Here is a 19,163-nt window from a genome sequence, read left to right as displayed (position 1 = left end):
GAGGGGGAGGAGCCTGAAGCCACACCCACGCCGAAGCGCAGGAGGACCATGGCCGAGGGTGAGGGTCAGGGGCTGTGGGTCGGGGGCTGTGGGGGCTGTGGGCTGTGGGTCAGGGGCTGTGGGTCGGGGGCTGTGGGGGCTGTGGGCTGTGGGTCAGGGGCTGTGGGTCGGGGGCTGTGGGGGCTGTGGGCTGTGGGTCAGGAGCTGTGGGTCAGGAGCTGTGGGTCGGGGGCTGTGGGGGCTGTGGGCTGTGGGTCAGGAGCTGTGGGTCAGGAGCTGTGGGTCGGGGGCTGTGGGGGCTGTGGGTCAGGGGCTGTGGGCGGGGGGCTGTGGGTAGGGGTAATTCCATACCATATTCCTCAAAAGACTTGGCCTATCTACCTTGTGTACTAGACTCATGTTCATGGCTTAATAACTGATCCTATGTTAATTCTACCTCAACCTCATCTGACCTGTGTCAGAGTGTGACCTTCGGATAAAAGCGTATGCTGTGTATGCAAATGTAATGTAACGGCAGCCCCTATAACAGGCATTCCTACTTACCCCCCCCCCCCCACGTCCAGGCTCTAGCCCTCCGGAGGGGGTGTCCCTGGACAGGAGCGGCCTCTCCAGCAGCCTGCCCACCCCGACTCTGACCTCCACCATGCTGAGGCGGCCGTCCAGGGCCCAGCTGCTGCCCGGCAAAGAGGGCCCCTCTGAACCACAGTCTGAGGACGAGTTCACCGAGAGGTACCGCCGGGACACGCCGTCTCACACACGGGACACGCTGTCTAACACGCTGTCTCTCACACATAGGACACGCTGTCTAACACGCTGTCTCACACACACAGGACACGCTGTCTCTCTCACACACGGGACACGCTGTCTCTCTCACACATGGGACACGCTGTCTCCCACACACACGGGACACGCTGTCTCCCACACACAGGACACGCTGTCTCTCACACACAGGACACGCTGTCTCTCACACACGGGACACGCTGTCTCACACATGCTGTCTCACACACGGGACACGCTCATACTCAGACACACGTATACACACACACACATGCTCGCATTCACACACACTCCCGACACAGGCACGCATATACAAATGCTCATGCTCTGGCTTGCACACAAACTCAGAATGCCTCTCTGCTGCACATACACACTCGCTAAATTATCAAATTAAGCACTCAAAGACACAAGCAACCTCCAGTCACTGACTGCTGTTCTGTCACCTCCAAGTCCACTGATTCGTCGGAGAGTGCATCAATCATCTGTGCCCCGGGCCGCCAGTCCCGCCTCTGCACAGAGTGACCTGGACTCCCACCTCAACCTGTGAGTGTCTGTGCTTCTGTGAGTGTCTGTGCGTCTGTTAGTATCTGTGTGTCTGTGTCTGTGTCTCTGTGTGTGTGTTTGAGTTTTTGTGTCTGTGAGTGTCTGCGTCTGTGAGTGCCTGTGTGTCTGTGTCTGTGAATGTCTGTGTGTATGTATGTGTGTGTCTGTGAGTGTCTGTGTGTCTGTGTGGGTTGGGAAAGCCCTGCTGAGTAAACCACGTTTGAGTCGTTTTGTGTTTTCACTTACTGGGCTGTTCCCAGTAAGCCAATCAATAACCATCAGCAACTCATTAAAGGCCCAGGTACTCGGCGTTCTCTTCTCTTCTCGTGTAAAACACCCACAAAACATTCAAAAGCTTTTTACAAACAAGTCAGAGAAATAGCACTTAGACCATAAAATATGCACACTTCAGACAAAATTTTAAGTGTTTTACTTGGATCAGTATGGAACACTAATCGAAATCTCCGGGATATGAAAAGCTCAAATCCACACAAGAAATATGCGTGTAGGCCTTTACTAATACAATATCTCAACCCAATGAGCATGGGCTGTGTTTTCTGAGCAAAAATGTTTTTTTATTTTTATTTAATCATGATTTTACTAAGGCGGCACGGATGGTGCAGTGGGTAGCACTGCCGCCTCACAGCAAGGAGGTCCTGGGTTCGAATCCCCGTCGGCCGGGGCCTCTCTGTGCGGAGTTTGCATGTTCTCCCCGTGTCTGCGTGGGTTTCCTCCGGGTACTCCGGTTTCCTCCCACAGTCCAAAGACATGCACGTTAGGCTGATTGGAGAGTCTAAATTGCCCGTAGGTATGAGTGTGTGAGTGAATGGTGTGTGTGCCCTGCGATGGACTGGCGACCTGTCCAGGGTGTATTCCTGCCTTTCGCCCAATGTATGCTGGGATAGGCTCCAGCCCCCCTGCGACCCTGATCAGGATAAGCGGGTTTAGATAATGGATGGATGGATGGATGATTTTACTAGGAAAACCCCATTGAGACCGAAATCTCTTTTGCAAGGGGGACCCGACATGAAGCACCTTAAAGTTACACAACAAAACAGTTGCAAAATTTACAACATCAAATGGGCAATGAGACAGAAGTATACTGATAATTAAAAGTAGAGCAGTAGGTTAAAAACAGGAGCATACTTCGGTCACAAATTGCATGTTTTAATGTCCACAATTGAAATTAATTTCTGATAATAATTATCTGAGACCCATCTTACCACATTCGGTGGTGGGACGGGGTACTTCAAAGAGCATCACATCCCTAGAGCGGTGGTGAGCCATGTGACTTTCTAATGAGCAGACGGCTGAGGGAGGAGGGGAGTTTTGTAGATTAATATGTACCAGGGTGACAGTGCTAGCATCCCTGCGCCCTCCCCTCTCCTCTCACAGACTGTCCCTGATTGAAGAGGACGAGGAGGAGGAGGAGGAGGAGGAGGAGGAGGAAGAACCAGAACCAGAGATTGAAGACTTTCCGAGCGATGAGTCAGACCAGGAGACGCAAGTGACCCTGGTGAGAAGCGATTCTGTCACGTGCCGACCCTCTTACGCGTGCCCTGCATTTATTCTGTTATATCTTCTTCCCTCCATCCACTCATCTGTCCTCTCCTACCCCTCTCCCCAGCCTTCTACCCGCCGGTCCAGCAGTTACCTGGAGGGCTTGTTTGACTGAGAGACGGGGGGATGCACCAGCAGACCCAGCTGTTCATCTTAAGCCCACACTAGTCCACAGGCAGCCACATTCTACACTTTCTGTTCCCGAGTTACAACTTGACTTATTATTCATGTGTAAATAGAAAAAGTTTCTTCAAAGAACGTTTCATTATTATTCAACCGTTATCATCAACCGAGCAACGTTCTTGCTACTCGGCTTCTCTTAGACCCACGGTGAGGTTGTTCATGCTGTTTATTTCTGGGCTAAAACTCAGCTAAAACGATTTTTGGTCACTACAGAATAACCGCAAACCAGAGAAAATGGCACAGCAATGTTACTTGACTTTTATTAGAAATGTGTTCAGACTTTCTATGGTGTTGTTTTGAGGTCATTTCAGATATTTTGCCGGTATGGAAAGCCTGAGAATAACGGTCAAGGAAATTGAGACTAGCTAACAGTAATGTTGAGGATTATACAATTAAGATGACACTAGCATTGCAAAGCTAAGGCTTACACACAGTTAAATACAAACAAAGCGTAAGTTAAACAGACAAGCAAAACAAACTTGAAATTGGCACATACCAAAGCTTTGGCTCTTGTGCACAGCGAAGCGAAGTTTAGCACATAGTTATGTTATGTTAAATTTTAGCGGTAGTTGAAATCACTGTGGGTGTGAGATTATTGAATGTTTGTTCACCTCATCTGACCACCTTTCGCAATCTTCCCCTCATGTGTTCAATTATTCACCCATTTCAGTAAATTCACTAAAGCTTCAAAATAAAAGCATTTTCTGAAAGTATATCGGTGGTATGCCTCTTCAATGGGAATTCAGACAAAATCTAGGTCCCTGTAAGGAGCAAGCTTGAATTGCTTGTGGGGAACTTCTGTTGTACCCGTGAGAAAGGTACATATATGCCTTTGCTACACTATGCCAGCTAAAACTGAGCTGGATTTATCAGCCAGAGATCCCAAAATGAATTTCTCTATTTAGCCTCAGTCTTTATGAATGTTAATTATAAAAAAAGTACGCAATTTTGAAGCGGGAATCAGGAGAGTATCTTTAAATGCATTTCGAGTTTGTTCTTTTCACTGGGGGTTCTCTTCAAGGTGTGTTTTAAAAATTAATCATTGGAAGGTATAACCGTGACTGCTTTAATCTATGCCGACATCAAGGGTATGAACTGTGGGACATGTGTTTCCTCAAACTATTTGATATTGACGCTTAAATTTCACGCCAGGGGGTGGAGTCAGGGCGACGATTGACGGGCAGAACCACGTGACTAGCTCGATTTCGCGCCACTACCGGGCCCCTCCTCCAGTAGCACAAGCTGCGTCTGTGATTGGTCGAAAAGGAAGCCGGACTCGCGCCAGTTTTCGCAGCGGGTTTTGGAGCCACGGGGAAGAAGTTTACAGGGTGTTGCATGCTACGGAGTTGTTGCGAATTTGTTTCAAATACAGTACTTCAGAAAAATATACAACGTTTAATTCAACGCTCCAAGTGATTTTAGAGTGTGTTGGATCTTCGTCTGGGGAAAGAAAACATGCCTCCTAAGGACTACTTGGCTGAAAAGGGTATAATGCGTTTCATAGCTTTTAGCAATCTGCATCTTTGGGCTTTTCCCTGCAGCAAAACTGGTAGCTAATTAGTTTTCAAATTTGTGGTTAAATGCACATTAACAGAAATTCTAGCGAGTTAGTAAAGGTTACAATGTCAGTTAGTTCCTAGCGAACTCTAAACAACGTACGTATTGCTGTGTGAACTTAGCTTTGTTCTCGGCTCGGGAAAGTGAACGTTGGAAATCGCTTGCTTGGTAGCCTAATTTAGCTGCTTGCTAACATTTGGTTAGCTAGCTGCAACATTTTTGCAAACTTGCTAACTTACCGCTTGGTCGTACTGTTATGGCTTTACTCTGAGGGGGGGGGGCGGGTGTTTGACAGTTTTACTCCCGGCATAGATTAGTCGTCAGATTTCAAAGTATGCCTGCCGGTAGCTAAGTAAACCAAGTTAACGTTGAGTTTACACGATACCTAGCTAGCTGGCGAAGTTGCGAGTTAAGTTATAGCTTCAGTCGCAAAATATTGTATTCTTATTGTTAACTGATAACCAGCAGGGTAATTCTCTGACTTTACCGGAATTCACCACGTGTATATTTGACGGAGTTCTCTGTATTTATTGCTCGTCACTGTTAAGTTGCATTGTTCCAGTATTCAGTTGGCTACCGTAACTAGTAACTTGGTGCAAATATGGCCTAACGTTACATGACCCGGATGAAGCTCAGAAGACAAAGGATTACGCACGACAGGCTCATGTCACGAGGGGGAGGGGCGAACATATCAGCCCTGAAAAGTTGTATTCACCAGAATGTTATATTCGTTTTGGTTGACTTAACGTTTGCGAATTTGTAAAACTCACCCTGCTGCCTGGGTGCTAAGCACACGGCACAGCAGGTTATTTGTAAAATATTAAACCAGTTACACAGCTTCATTAATTGGAGACACTTTCAGCCTGTGAGTTTTCTCGCTTTGCACAGGCGATTTATGCAAGATAATCGTGTGTTTTACTGAGATTAATCCATAAAGATTCATAAAGTGATGGTATTATGGGCTTTATGTACAATAGCCTTGACCAGCACAGAGGATGATTATTTTAAGATGGTTTAAATGTGAAACTGGTGTGTAACTAGTAACTAGAAACGCGTTACCTTTGTAATTCAAGATTTGTCTGTATGGCTTTAGATGATTAATCGAGAAGTGTTTGGTCGGGTCTACCACTTTAAAGAACCTTTTTTTCTTTCTTTATTTATTTTTTTTTTTAAACCAATGTATATGTCAAGACCTTTACGCATAGCGAACATAAATCAGGTTGCGTGGGAAGTCAGGGCGGCCTTACGTCCGGAGTGGCTGGCCTTCTTTCGAGTAGGTAGCGTCGCAAACTTGGCCACATCCGCTCTGAGCGTAGCGCAGCTATTGCAAAATGGATGAACTATTCCACCGCACTTCGGTCTTCTAAATGCACGTTTAGGAACCACCGATGACATTTATAAAGTCATCTGTTGCGATGATGAGGTGACGTTGGGTGCAAATATAGACTGGCTCTAAAACATAGGTCTATTTGGCGAGCGGAGGGATAGCGGAAGCCTCGCGGTGGGTGACAAGGCTGAGAAGCCATGTGCTTCTTTGTTTACAAAAACAGCGTTGACTTAAGAATTGAGTGAAGCAGGTGAGAAGATTACTTTTTTCTGAGGGGGGATACGGGAAGAATCCGAAGTGTCTTCATTTTGTACAGAAGTACTACCGGTGTCGACTTGGGGTGTACCCATTTTCCTTCAAAGTAAGAGGTAGTGCGCTAGCTGTTTACTTAACCTCGTAAAAACAAGGCGAAAAACGAGGTTCTTTATGGTAAGGGAGTCGGGAATGCTTTCCACCGAACAAGCAGGCCTATTTCATTGGTCTGAAACGATCGGCTGGATTAGTCCTAAATTTTAGTGTTTAAATGCAGAGAATACATACGATACCCCGAGCTAACGCATCAGCACAGGCAAGCGAAGTGGGCGCTTGCCCTAACAAAGGAAGTCGTTAGATAGATGGTTTGTCATTTTCAACAATCTACTTCCAGTAATTTACTTGTATCCGAGAATCTAAGATGACTCGCTTTTATGATTTTGATTGCCAAAATCGGAAGATTTAGCATTTGTCTCTAAAGTTCGACTCCCCAGAAACCGAAAGTTAAATTCAGTTCTTACCCAAAATCTAATAGTGGCTTAACCTGAAGCTGCACTAGCTTAGGGCAGTGTAACGTCAAATGTTTAGTAGTAGACGCGTTTCACTAATGTTTATGGTGTGGTAATGACGTCTGAACAGAATAGTTCTGTATTGGGCCATTTTACCTGTCAATTTTAGTCCACTCACTTCTCAGTGTTAGAATAGCACGCTGTTTACTAACATGTTTTTTTTGTTTGTTTTGTTTTTGCAGAACGTTAATGGCTTAAAGTTCGCCGCTGTATCTACATTGGTTTCCTTTCTATTATTTAGCGTGATTTGCATTGATCTAGGGCGTCTAGAAAATTACAATCATAGGTTTTTGTATTTGTGGAGGGTGGCAAGGAGGGGCTGGAGGTCACGTGGTCGATGTTTGTTTATGCGCACAGATGAGCCTGATCTGGTCCATGTAAAACCGACTTCATATAGTTCGTTTCTTGTCGATGAACAGTCAGTCGTCGGCTGTTTGGTGGTGGTAAATAATTCGTTAGAAGATTCCAAACCTTAGGAACTGAGCTTAAGCCTTGAGTTGCGCTTGCGTTCACACCTCCTTATGCCTGATCGATCGTCGAATGCCCTGCCGCCCTTTGTTTGGCCTAGAATGGACCCTACGGCTTATGCAATGCTTCCTGTTTTTGTTGCGAGGTAACCTATATCGCTGTCCAGTTGGCCCGGACTTAAGGGGAATAATCACTTACTAAATACTAAATTGTCACTGCTCCTCCACTGGTTTCTCTTCGTGACCATTGCAACTTGCTTTGATCGTTTTTGGGAAGATGCTGGTCAGTCAGACTAAAGAGGGTAGTTAACCTGTTCAGCTTTGAAGGATTCACATTCAGTAAATATTATGGAGGACAGCGCTTGGTCTTCATTTTATAAGATGAGCTCCTTGCCAGGCGGTTCATCTTATAAAATGCACATGGAGATTTTTGATTTTAGAATGTTTAACATGCGTAGTTAGACATTTCTAACCTTTTTTTGCTATCCCTTTCATAAGCGGCTGCAGATTAAACCATAGAGTTTGTTTCTCTTAAGAAACAAACTTTGGCGTAAGGCAGAACCGGTCACACGTCATTTGCACCCATATATTCTTTTGAAGGCTTGATCTTTGTCGTGACTGGTCAGATGGTTGCTCAAGAGAGAGACACTTAATTCAATACATTATAATACTACATTGTTTCTCCTGTGTGTTCGGAGTAGAGCGGTACGTTCAGTACACACTGTCATGGGGTTATGTTGGGTTATGTTATGTTGGTAATTGTTTCGCTATTTTGACACCAGTCTTGCTTCCCTCTGAAACGCCATTGATACTGTGTTTACCGACCCTCGCTGCCAGCGATTCATAATTCAAGAAACCAAAATTCTTACCAATAGAAAATGTTAAATGCCAGGCAAATTAACTTGGGTAATAAAAAGCAGAGACTCTATCAATATCATCTCTGCAAAGTGTTCCCAACAACAAGTCTTATTTTGTCCTTGATCTGATAAGGACACACCGGCTATGGAATGTTCTTTTATTCATTTAATAATGACTGTGTTGAAAGTCGGCAGGTGCACTTTATTTTTTACTTTTTATTTTGACATTGTGATTACAAAATACTGGTGTAAACCGAACACTGCGATAAGCCTGGGTTTTGTCTTAATTGGCGGTTCTGATGATGTCATTGGTTCTAGCGCTCTTGTTGCTCATTGTTCATTCATCTTTTGCATTTTGTGTTTTTGTTCATAAGTCAGAACCCTGAATTCTGTCCCCTCTTCTCTTCTCAGAAAAGTGTAAGAAATTCCTTCAGGAGTTCTACTCTGAAGACGATTCTGGGAAAAAGGCCTTCAAATATGGAGCCCAGCTGGTGAGCCTGAGACGTGCGCTCTCTGGGTTTATGTGCAAGCTCTTTCGCACTTTTTGCGAGACGATTATTGTACAGTTCATAGTGGGTTTAATGGACTGGGCTTCCGCCAGACCTGTGAATTGGGCCGTTTACACGGAACCAGAACCAGTGAGCTTAATTTGTTTACATGGTTTAAGTCCACGTTGGTAACTATGTGTGCATGTCACTCTCTCTCAGACAACTTGTAAATGACTCTGGTGGGAAGGGGCAGCAGTTACCCGAATGGAAATGCACTTCTCCGTCTGTTAAGAGAGATGTGTTGTGTGTGTATCGTGTGGCGAGTGGGACCGCGGGCCGTGACCGTGGCGGTGTGTTTGCGGTCAGGTGTCGCTGGCTCACCGGGAGCAGGTCGCCCTGGTGGTGGACCTGGACGACATGGCGGAGGAGGACCCTGAGCTGGTGGAGAGCGTGTGCGAGAACGCCAAGCGCTACACCGGGCTGTTCGCCGACGCCGTGCACGAGCTGCTGCCCGAGTACCGCGAGAGAGAGGTCAGCGCAGGCACGCGCACACACGCACACCTACACGCTCGCTCACACACACACTCACGCTCACACGCGCTCACACACGCTCGCTCACACACACACACACGCACGCACGCACACGCTCACACACGCACGCACACGCTCACACACACACACACTCGCTCACACACACACACACGCGCTCACACTCTCTCTCTCACACACACACACACACACACACACACACACACACACACACACACACACACACACACTCACACTCACACTCACACTCTCACACACTCGCACACACACACACACACACACACACACATGCTCACACGCTCACACGCTCACACACACACACACACGCGCTCGCTCACACACACACCTGCAGGCGTAAGCAGTAACACCCAGATATAGGTATATGCACACAAGCTCACACACTCTGACGCACATTCTCTCACACCCGTAATCTCTCAAGAGCGCGCACACACTTACACTCTCACCCAGTCTCTCTCTCTCTCTCTCTCTCTCTCTCTCTCTCTCTCTCTCTCTCTCTCTCTCTCTCACGAACAGTCAGTGTGAACTACCTCTGGATAGGACTTGTGTGTGTGTGTGTGTGCGGGATATAACATGAGCTGCCATTTTGTGTGCTTACCTCAGTCTGTGGCGAAGGACTCCCTGGACGTGTACATCGAGCACCGCCTGATGATGGAACAGAGGGGTCGCGACCCCACTGACACCCGAGATGCGCGCAACCAGTACCCGGCAGAGCTGATGAGGAGATTGTGAGAACCCTCCCCCTCTTCACATTCTTCGGGGCAATTCTTTTCTCTTTCTGTGGCAGTGCTTGTCATGAGCAGGGATGGTCTATGTGAGCGATCCTCGCCCCTGGTCCTGGAGAGATGCAGGGTGTGCTGGCCTTTGTTGTTACTCGGCACTTAAAGCTGTTAATTACACGGGTAACTCTGCACCTTGTTTCTTGGGTCTGAATTGTTTGCTGAGGTTAAGATGAAAACAAAAGCCCTGTGGCTCTCCAGGACCTGGACTGAGGACCACTTGCCTATGCTGATGTGAATTTTGGGTTAATCTGTACTGATGGTTGGTGACTTGAGTGTTCAATTTTTCAAAAGCACTAATCTTTCCCTCTTCAGCCATCCTGCATTCGGTTAAAGTTCTTAAACATTCTTCAGTCCTTCCAGCTAATGCACTTGATTTTGTACATATTTCTTGGAACACTTTTTCCAAACTGATAAGGGCAGATGGCTGGCAGTGCTTTGATTTCAGGGCATCGTTGCTCTGAGCATCGAGAGAGGAAATAACATGGCTGTTGGAGGGGTGGAAGCGGTCAGTTTGAGTAATGTCCCCCTGTCGCCCCGCAGCGAGGTGTACTTCCGCCCCCCCAGCACCTCGAAGCCGCTGGTGGTGAGGGATGTGCGGGCGGACAGCATCGGCCACCTGGTGACGGTGCGCGGCATCGTCACCCGCGCCACCGAGGTCAAGCCCATGATGGCCGTCGCCACCTACACCTGTGACCAGTGCGGTGCAGAGACCTACCAACCGGTGAGTGAGCAGGGGGAGCTCGGGGGTGGTCTGGGACATACCAACCGGTGAGAGAGCGGGGGGAGCTCGGGGGCGGTCTGGGGCATACCAACCGGTGAGAGAGCGGGGGGAGCTCGGGGGAGGTCTGGGACATACCAACCGGTGAGAGAGCGGGGGGAGCTCGGGGGTGGTCTGGGGCATACCAACCGGTGAGAGAGCAGGGGGAGCTCGGGGGTGGTCTGGGGCATACCAACCGGTGAGAGCGGGGGGAGCCCGGGGGAGGTCTGGGACATACCAACCGGTGAGAGAGCGGGGGGAGCTCGGGGGTCGTCTGGGACATACCAACCGGTGAGTGAGCGGGGGGAGCTCGGGGGTGGTCTGGGACATACCAACCGGTGAGTTGAGCGAGGGAGCTTGGGGGTGGTCTGGGATGTGCCAACCGGTGAGTGAGCGGGGGGAGCTAGGGGGTCGTCTGATGTACCAACCGGTGAGTGTGGGGTGGGCAGGCTCACAGGGGAGCTGAGACATACCAACCTGTCAGTAAAGGGGGGGAGCTCAAGACTGCCAGTGGGTTAACATTGCAGTCCTGTTGCCGTGCCTGTGTGTTCACCCTCCCCCCGTGGTCTTTCTCTCCTCCAGATCCAGTCTCCCTCCTTCATGCCCCTCATCATGTGCCCCAGTCAGGAGTGCGTCACCAACAAGTCCGGGGGCAGGCTCTACCTGCAGACCCGGGGGTCAAAGTTCATCAAGTTCCAGGAGCTGCGCATCCAGGAACATGTAAGAACGCGTATGTGGTTGTGCTTCTCAGCGTATGCATTTCTGTGTGCTTGTTTCTGCTTCCAGTAAAGGCTGATGATGAGCTGCTACTTGTTATGCTGGTGTTTTTGCAGTGGTCCGTGTTGAAGCCCCATTCTCGGGGCCATGACATGCTAACCCTTTCCCCTCTCCGCTCCGGTCTCAGAGCGACCAGGTGCCCGTGGGTAACATCCCTCGCAGCATGACCATATTCGCCCGGGGGGAGAACACGCGCCTGGCCCAACCTGGCGACCACGTGGGCATATCGGGCGTGTTCCTGCCCCTCCTGCGCACCGGATTCAAACAGGCTGTGCAGGTGAGTGCCCCGCCCATTTTATTACGCTGGTCTCATTTATTTTCATATTTTATTTTCCAGCCCGTTATAATGACCTAGTATGAGACCAGGAACATATTATTAGAACTATTTTGTTTTCAGGTAAGTACTATGTAATGTGCTGTAAAATGTATTTACATCGTACTAGTATAGGGTACTACTTTACTTCGTGTTATAGTACTCGCCTCTGAAATCCAAGTAGTTACCTAATAATTGCACAAGTCGCTATATACTTAACCAGCAAGAGGCTGAGTTAAGTGACTAGAGGCTTCTGCATGTCGAACTTCACAACCACTGTAAAACTGTAGAAAGCAATAAGGCATGGGAGGCTGTTGTATATAGGCAACATTAGTCAGGAATAGAAGTGGTGTGTCTGGATGTGGTGTTGGGGTTGCATATATTCCTGAATTTATCATCAGAAAAAGGTGCGTGTGTGTGTGTGTGAGACCCATTCTCCCTGGTCCTCCCTCAGGGCCTGCTGTCAGAGACGTACCTGGAGGCCCACTCCATAACCCTCATGAACAAGACCGAGGATGACGAGCTGGGCGTGCAGGAGCTGAACGAGGAAGAGCTGCGCCAGATCACGGGTACGGTGGGGGGGGTGCCCACGAGGGCGGCCAATCGGAACACAGCGTTGAAAGGATGAGTGAAGGCGCTCAGTGACGGTGGGTTATGTGCCTCTTTCCTCTCCAGAGGAGGACTTCTATGAGAAACTGGCGGGCTCCATCGCCCCGGAGATATTCGGCCACGAGGACGTGAAGAAGGCCCTGCTCCTGCTGCTGGTGGGCGGGGTGAGGCAGGTTCCCCGGGGCATGAAGATCAGGGGTGAGTGCCGAGGGTATGGACGGGTGTGCTGAGTTTAGGGTAAACGTTGGGGTTATGGGAGCTGCGGTGAATTTGGTGTTGGAGGGGTACATTTCTAGATGGGGGCTATGGTGGCGGCGATATAGAGGTTCTGTTCAGTTGCCAACAAATGTTTAAAAGTGACTGAACTTTTCAACTTGATTTGGTGGAGAATATTTGTGATGGTGTAATCCCCCCCCCTCTCCCCTCACAGGGAACATTAACATCTGTCTGATGGGTGACCCTGGCGTGGCCAAATCCCAGCTTCTCTCTTACATCGACCGCCTGGCTCCTCGCAGTGAGTAACAACCTCATCCTCCTCATCCTCCCATCCCCTCCTCCTGATCTCAGACCAGAGTGAAGTGGCTGCACTGTTGTACTCCTGTATCATGTCTTTATCATGAAGCAGGATTATGGAGTTACCTGGCTAACCGGAAACCCGGAACATGGACTGCAGTAAAAATGCATTTTTCTAGGTTTCTTTTTTCTAAGTGCGCTTATCCGGCCAGCTGTCTTGGGTAATCCTGCCTTGTGATACAGGCCGCTGGTCTCAAACGCTCACCTGACGACAAAGCCCCAAATCGGCGGTAGTGAGATGACATGGGGCTGTAGAGTTGCCTGCGTGTGAATGGTGGTTTGAGTCTTCCCTCAGTCAGGCTGTGCGGTGCGGTGAACGGCCCCCCTCTGAGCGGCCCCCCCTCTGAGCGGCCCCCCCTCTGAGCGGCCCCCCCTCTGAGCGGCCCCCCCTCTGAGCGGCCCCCCCTCTGAACGGCCCCCCCTCTGAACGGCCCCCCCCTCTCCCCCCCCAGGTCAGTACACGACGGGCCGCGGCTCCTCCGGCGTGGGGCTGACGGCGGCTGTGATGCGGGACCCGCTGACGGGGGAGATGACCCTGGAGGGCGGCGCCCTGGTGCTGGCCGACCAGGGCGTGTGCTGCATCGACGAGTTCGACAAGATGGCCGACGCCGACCGCACGGCCATTCACGAGGTCATGGAGCAGCAGACCATCTCCATCGCTAAGGTGGGCTCGGGTTCAGCCGCTCCCTCCCGCTGGCTGTATACGTGCGTTACACTATTTACCGTCTGCTCAAGATTCTCCTAACCCTTTCAGTCCCAATATGAAGTGGCTCCCACCCAATTCCCTAGTAGTGTTAGCTTTGGTCGAGAAAGTTGGTAATTTATTTATTAAGTAGGGCTTTAATAGGGGCCCATTGCGGTGTAGGAGTCATTTTGGTTGGTTGAAGTGTTTTATGTACTTCCGTCTAGGGTCTTTCAGCGCACTTATCCCTGGTCATGGGTATGCACTTTGCACTTTGTTGTACATTACATTAATGCCAAACGCCATTAATGTAATGTAATATGGTGCAGTGCCATATGGTTCTCTTGGGTCTTAAATGGAGGGTGATGTGTGATGCCCTGTTTGGATGTGGTGTGAAAGCAGGCAGTGCACTTGTGTTGTCGGAGCTGGAACTGTTGCATACTTTTCAGGCGGATGAACATAGGTCGGGGCTCATGTCCTTGATTCAGTCTTGGCTGAAGCTTCCGGGCGTGTAAACCGACGGGTATAGGTTCCTGGCGCTAATGGTCTCCTCCCCCCCCCCCCCCCCCCCCCTCAGGCGGGGATAATGACGTCCCTCAACGCGCGCTGCTCCATCCTGGCGGCGGCTAACCCCGCCTACGGGCGCTACAACCCCCGCAAGAGCCTGGAGCAGAACATCCAGCTCCCGGCCGCGCTGCTGTCCCGATTCGACCTGCTGTGGCTGATCCAGGACCGGCCCGACCCGGACGCCGACCTGCGCCTGGCCCAGCACATCACCTACGTGCACCAGCACTGTCGGCAGCCGCCCACGCACTTCACCCCCATCCACATGAAGCTCATGAGGTCAGCACCGCTTCCCTCCTCCCGCCCAGGTCCTGGCTGAGTAGTGTTCTGCCTAAATTCCCAAGCCTGTCCACCACCGATTCAATCGGCGAGGACGTTATCTCCCTCTCCGCCTCACCTCGTGTGTGTGTGTGTGGCGAGAGTTCCGGAGCTAAAATGGCTGCCGTTGCTTTACCGTACCAGAGACGCTGGGAGCTGTAATGGCGGCCGTACCCTCGAGCCAACGGTTTAGCATGGGCTCCTTTGCCGTGGTGTTTCGTGTTGAAAATGAACGCCGATCCCTGGGTAAGCCTGGGCTCCAGCCTGGCGCTGCGGAGATGAGCGGCGTTGGTTGTTTATCTTTGTGCGCCTCCGGCAGGCGCTACATCTCCCTGTGCCAGCGGCGGCAGCCCGCGGTCCCCGAGGCTCTGGCAGACTACATCACGGCCGCCTACGTGGAGATGAGGAAGGAGGCCCGGGTCAGCAAGGACACCACCTTCACCTCTGCCCGCACACTGCTGTCCATCCTGCGCCTGTCCACTGCGCTGGTGAGCCTGCCTCGCACTTACGCACACACACACACACACACACACACACACACACACACACACACACACACACACACACACACACACACACACGATCCCCACACCTCTCCACTGCGCTGGTGAGCCTGACTCACACACTCACACACACTCTCTCACACACACACACACACACACACACACACACACACACACACCTGTCCACTGCGCTGGTGAGCCTGCCTCGCACTTACACGCACGCACACACACACACACACACACACTCACACTCACACTCACACACACACACACGATCCCCACTCCTGTCCACTGCGCTGGTGAGCCTGCCTCGCACACTCACACACACTCACACGCACGCACGCACACACACACACACCTGTCCACTGCGCTGGTGAGCCTGATTCGCACACATGCATGTGATGTACTGTTTTATTGTAGTGACAAAATGTGAAAATAACTTTCTGATTTCATAAAAAAATTTAAAAAAAACAGCAGTGGTTGCAGTGTAAACTTGACATTCTCGAGTTCTGCTTCCTATCCCTTCAGTCTCTCTGCTTTGTCTCCGGTTGTTAACAGAAGCACCGTGTGAGGGAAATGTTCTCACATTGAGACGATGTTGCCCTTGTCCGGCCAGTGGCGAGAGGCAACGATTTTTGCTGTGCGTGTGCAGTCCTGCTTGAGCTAAAGTGCTTACAGTGCAGGTAGTGGTGATTTGCAGCCTACTGCAATGTGAGCACTTCTTTCCCACGCTGGACACAGAGCTACGAATATGCGGCTACGGTGCGTCGGTAGAGGCATTAACGCTCCTGCCGGCCTACCCCAACTAACCTGGCTGTTTTTCCTCCCCACAGAGCTATAGCTGACTGTTTACTGCCCTTGCCGCATAGGCTGTGTCGAGGCCTCTGCGAGTCCAAAGTGCTGTTTGTGCAGGTAGCATACGTACAGGCCCTACTGCAAAACCAGCACTTCATGACGCACAGAGAGCTCTGCCCTGCACTACGCCGCTTCTCCACCAGGGGGAGGCTGTTCCCAGCGCCTGGCTGCTTCGGCTACAGGCCTGGCTTGCGGCTCCTCGCCGGAATGCTCGGCATTGCACTGCGTCCACCAGGGGGAGCTAGACGCCTCTCAAAAGAGCCCAGCGGTTGAATTCTGTGTCCTGTGTGTGAAAACCAGAGGCGGAACATCCAGGCTCAAAGTGAATGTGTTCTGGTTTGCTGATTGGCATGCAATTCTTCAGCCAGGGGGTGGTACTAACTGGTAAAATCATCCAAATTAGTTAATGGGTTGTAGAAAAGCATGGCAGGAATTTTACTTTCTGAGCTCTGGACTTTCTACCTCTGGTAAAAACCCAGTTCTGCGATACTGGGGAATGAGGATTTGAGTTGACAACACAGTGGCAAGAACAGGCTATTCAACCTGGCAATGCTCGGCTTTTCCTAACGGCCTCACTGTTCCAAACACTGCAACTTCCAGATCGGCTTTGGTTTTTGTGTGCGTGTAAAGTCTTAATTCCTTCAGTTGTCATAAAACCTACCATTGCGTGGACGTTAAATTCTGGTGGTCGCTTCCCCGTGTTCTGTTCGGAACGTGGTGAGTTTACGTTACCACTGAAGTGTACCCTACTCCTTGGTTTGCCTAAAACCCAAATCGTATCTGGTGTCAAAGTCAGTCTCCCAGCCGGTGTCTTGTCTGGGCTGTTGCCCGTCGCTCTCAGCTTTGCGGGGTCGGCAGTCAGCCTGTGTGAGTCGGAGTCGCTGTGCAAACCCATGCAAAACTGACTGCGGCAGGGCCCACCCGCCCACCGCACCCGACCAATCGCGCCGACCGGGGCCGTTCAGCGACGCAGCCCCCGGCCAATGGAAAGACTAGCTGGTGTTGAGAGGCGGAGACTTGGGCAATTGCTGCCAATCCCAGAGGGCATTGCACTTGTCTCGGTCTGACAGTGCCGGCACAGCTCGGCTTCTGTGGCGGTCCGCGGGGGGGCTCCGCGTAAACGGGGCGTTGCCCTGCTCTGCTCTAGTGCTGGTGGACGAACACATCCGCCGCCATCCGTGTGAGACCTGGCCGCACGCCTGCATCAGGAAGCAGGAGACGAACTGCACTTCGTCAAAACACTGGGCTGATGTCATGAGCTGTTTTACTCAGTGCAGTTATCCAGCTAACTCTGTAATCCTGCTTTCTGATGCTTGAAACTGGCCCTAAACTGGCTGTTTTGTCAGATGGTTTATTTGTGAAACGTGCAGTTCAAGAGCTTTGACTTTCAAGCTCCACGGATGCAGCCAAACCCCTCCTGACTTGTTGTAACCCCCCCACCCCCCGTCAGGCTCGTCTGCGATTGGTGGACATGGTGGAAAAGGAGGATGTGAACGAGGCCATGAGGCTCATGGAGATGTCCAAGGACTCGCTGCAGACTGACAAATCGACTGCCACCAGGTCAGTGCTGATTGGACACGCTCTTTCACTCTCAGGAACCGTTAACCCAGTTCCCTATTGGGTCATACACACTCTGCCCTGCCCCCCTCCCCCCTTTCTTTACCTTCACACTCTTGCTCACACACTCTGACAAACACACACTGCCTTATGCCTCCTTCAATGCTGCTCTCTTGAGCACGAGCACACGTACACTACCCTTGATATGCGCAAGGCTGTCTCCCCACTATGGTACAGAAATCTGGGGCCGAATCTCTCGCCCTGTCCCCTATCCACAAATTGGACCCCATAAATATGAGCTTACAGGATGCCTAGCATTACATTATATTGCATATGATACAGGCTGCAAGCCACATACAGTAAGTGCATACCGAAGGTCATTGGAACAGTACAAACACAGGTCAGATGTAGTTAAAAATAAATAAATAAAAAAGTGGCTAGCTTATCCGTAACCCTAAACATCAAGTCTAGTTCACACAGCAAAGCTTTGGCCAAGTCCAATTCAAGCCAAGAAGTACTGGGAAACAATATCCTGCATAGTCGCCCCTCGCACTGTGCAGGGTTATGGGTGATATTCTGCGTTTTCCTCTCTCTAACCCTTCCCATGGCGTCCTCCCGCAGAGCCCAGAGACCGGCAGACGTGATCTTCTCCCTCCTGCGCGAGCTGGCGAGCGAGGGCGGGAAAGGCCGCGGCGGGGTGGGGGGTGTGGTCCGCATGGCGGACGCGGAGCAGAGGTGCGTCTCCCGGGGCTTCACCCCCGCCCAGTTCCAGGCGGCTCTGGACGAGTACGAGGAGCTGAACGTGTGGCAGGTGAACCAGGCACGCACCAAGGTCACCTTCGTCTGAAGACCGGGAAAGTGGGCGCAGCGTGAGCGTTACCCTCCGTTAGGATTTTGAACGTGATGTCATCGCAGTGGGTGTGGCTCCAGCCGTCTGAAAAGCACAGCCAGTGTGCCCCGCAATCGCTCACCCTCAAAGCGAGGTTTTAACTTTGGGTAGTCCATCTGGAGGGTAAAAAAATAAGGTGGTCTTTGTAAATATACCTGCATTAATAGTTTTCTGCTTCCCTGTTTTGTCTTTTCGGTCTTTTCTGTACAGAGCCTAGGAATTTTGACTAAGAGTTGATGTCACATCCCTTCGTTATTACATTTCACAGTCAGTTCTCGATGCTGTACCTGTCTGATGGGTTGGGAGCTTTACTTGCTGATTTTATACGTTTAACGTGCTGATTCGATTCATATCTGACGTTTGCATTTTGCGTAACATTGTCTAAACATGCTCTGTACTTTTGAATTGCCAATAAATTCACATTTTCAATATTTGCTCAGTTTCGTGCTTTCTTGGGAGGTGGGTGGGTGGGGACTGTGAATTGGAACACATTTTCTAACAATGAGCTTTAATAATTGTACAGCTGAACAATGTTTTGGTGCCGTATACGGCCTGTCAACTATTATTTTGAAACCCGTATTTTAAGCACTAAACCCAGGCAGAGGGAGAGTCAACATGTCAGTGAACCTTCATCAGTGATATCCAGGCCTTTATGATGGTATTGTAACAATGTTTTAACACATCTTACCCATTGTACCTTAAAATGTGGTTTTGAATATGTAGACGCGAACGCGAGCACCGTTTCCGTCATCTGCTTCTAAACAGTGCAAAACTGGACCCTCTGACTTAAATTTTGAAACCATGCTGCTCCATTGCACTTTAAGTTACCAGCTGTTA

General features: G+C 50.3%; 2 protein-coding genes across 2 annotated transcripts in view; both read left to right on the top strand.

Moving 5' to 3' along the window:
- The window catches only part of LOC133123563 (cohesin subunit SA-1), a 24,075-nt gene extending 20,299 nt beyond the window's left edge, over nt 1-3,776 (top strand). Inside the window, exons 26-30 of the mRNA XM_061234034.1 lie at nt 1-58; nt 564-729; nt 1,228-1,320; nt 2,716-2,836; nt 2,948-3,776. The exon at nt 1-58 is cut by the window's left edge and continues 97 nt beyond it. Of these exons, the coding sequence (XP_061090018.1) occupies nt 1-58; nt 564-729; nt 1,228-1,320; nt 2,716-2,836; nt 2,948-2,995 (486 nt within the window). The 3' untranslated portion in view covers nt 2,996-3,776. The remainder of the gene's footprint in view (nt 59-563; nt 730-1,227; nt 1,321-2,715; nt 2,837-2,947) is intronic.
- A 539-nt stretch (nt 3,777-4,315) lies between these two features.
- Nucleotides 4,316-18,757, top strand: mcm7 (minichromosome maintenance complex component 7). Its single transcript, XM_061235474.1, has 15 exons — nt 4,316-4,549; nt 8,504-8,583; nt 8,947-9,111; nt 9,751-9,875; nt 10,470-10,650; nt 11,269-11,406; nt 11,591-11,740; nt 12,231-12,345; nt 12,452-12,583; nt 12,816-12,899; nt 13,411-13,622; nt 14,218-14,483; nt 14,842-15,010; nt 17,331-17,440; nt 18,059-18,757. Exons 1-15 carry the CDS (start codon nt 4,519-4,521, stop codon nt 18,282-18,284), a joined length of 2,184 nt encoding a protein of 727 aa, XP_061091458.1. The 5' UTR covers nt 4,316-4,518; the 3' UTR covers nt 18,285-18,757.
- The last annotated feature ends 406 nt before the right edge of the window (nt 18,758-19,163 follow it).

The sequence above is a fragment of the Conger conger genome, chromosome 3, assembly GCF_963514075.1.
Source record: "Conger conger chromosome 3, fConCon1.1, whole genome shotgun sequence".
Taxonomy (NCBI): Eukaryota; Metazoa; Chordata; class Actinopteri; order Anguilliformes; family Congridae; genus Conger; species Conger conger.
This window is presented reverse-complemented; position numbering and strand designations above follow the sequence as displayed.

Excerpts from the sequence above, each read along its gene's own strand:
- mcm7 (XM_061235474.1), top strand. The coding sequence starts at position 4,519 with ATGCCTCCTAAGGACTACTTGGCTGAAAAGG. Across the intron at positions 12,346-12,451 it reads AGAGCTGCGCCAGATCACGG|AGGAGGACTTCTATGAGAAA; the intron begins GTACGGTGGGGG and ends TTTCCTCTCCAG. Across the intron at positions 13,623-14,217 it reads AGACCATCTCCATCGCTAAG|GCGGGGATAATGACGTCCCT; the intron begins GTGGGCTCGGGT and ends CCCCCCCCTCAG.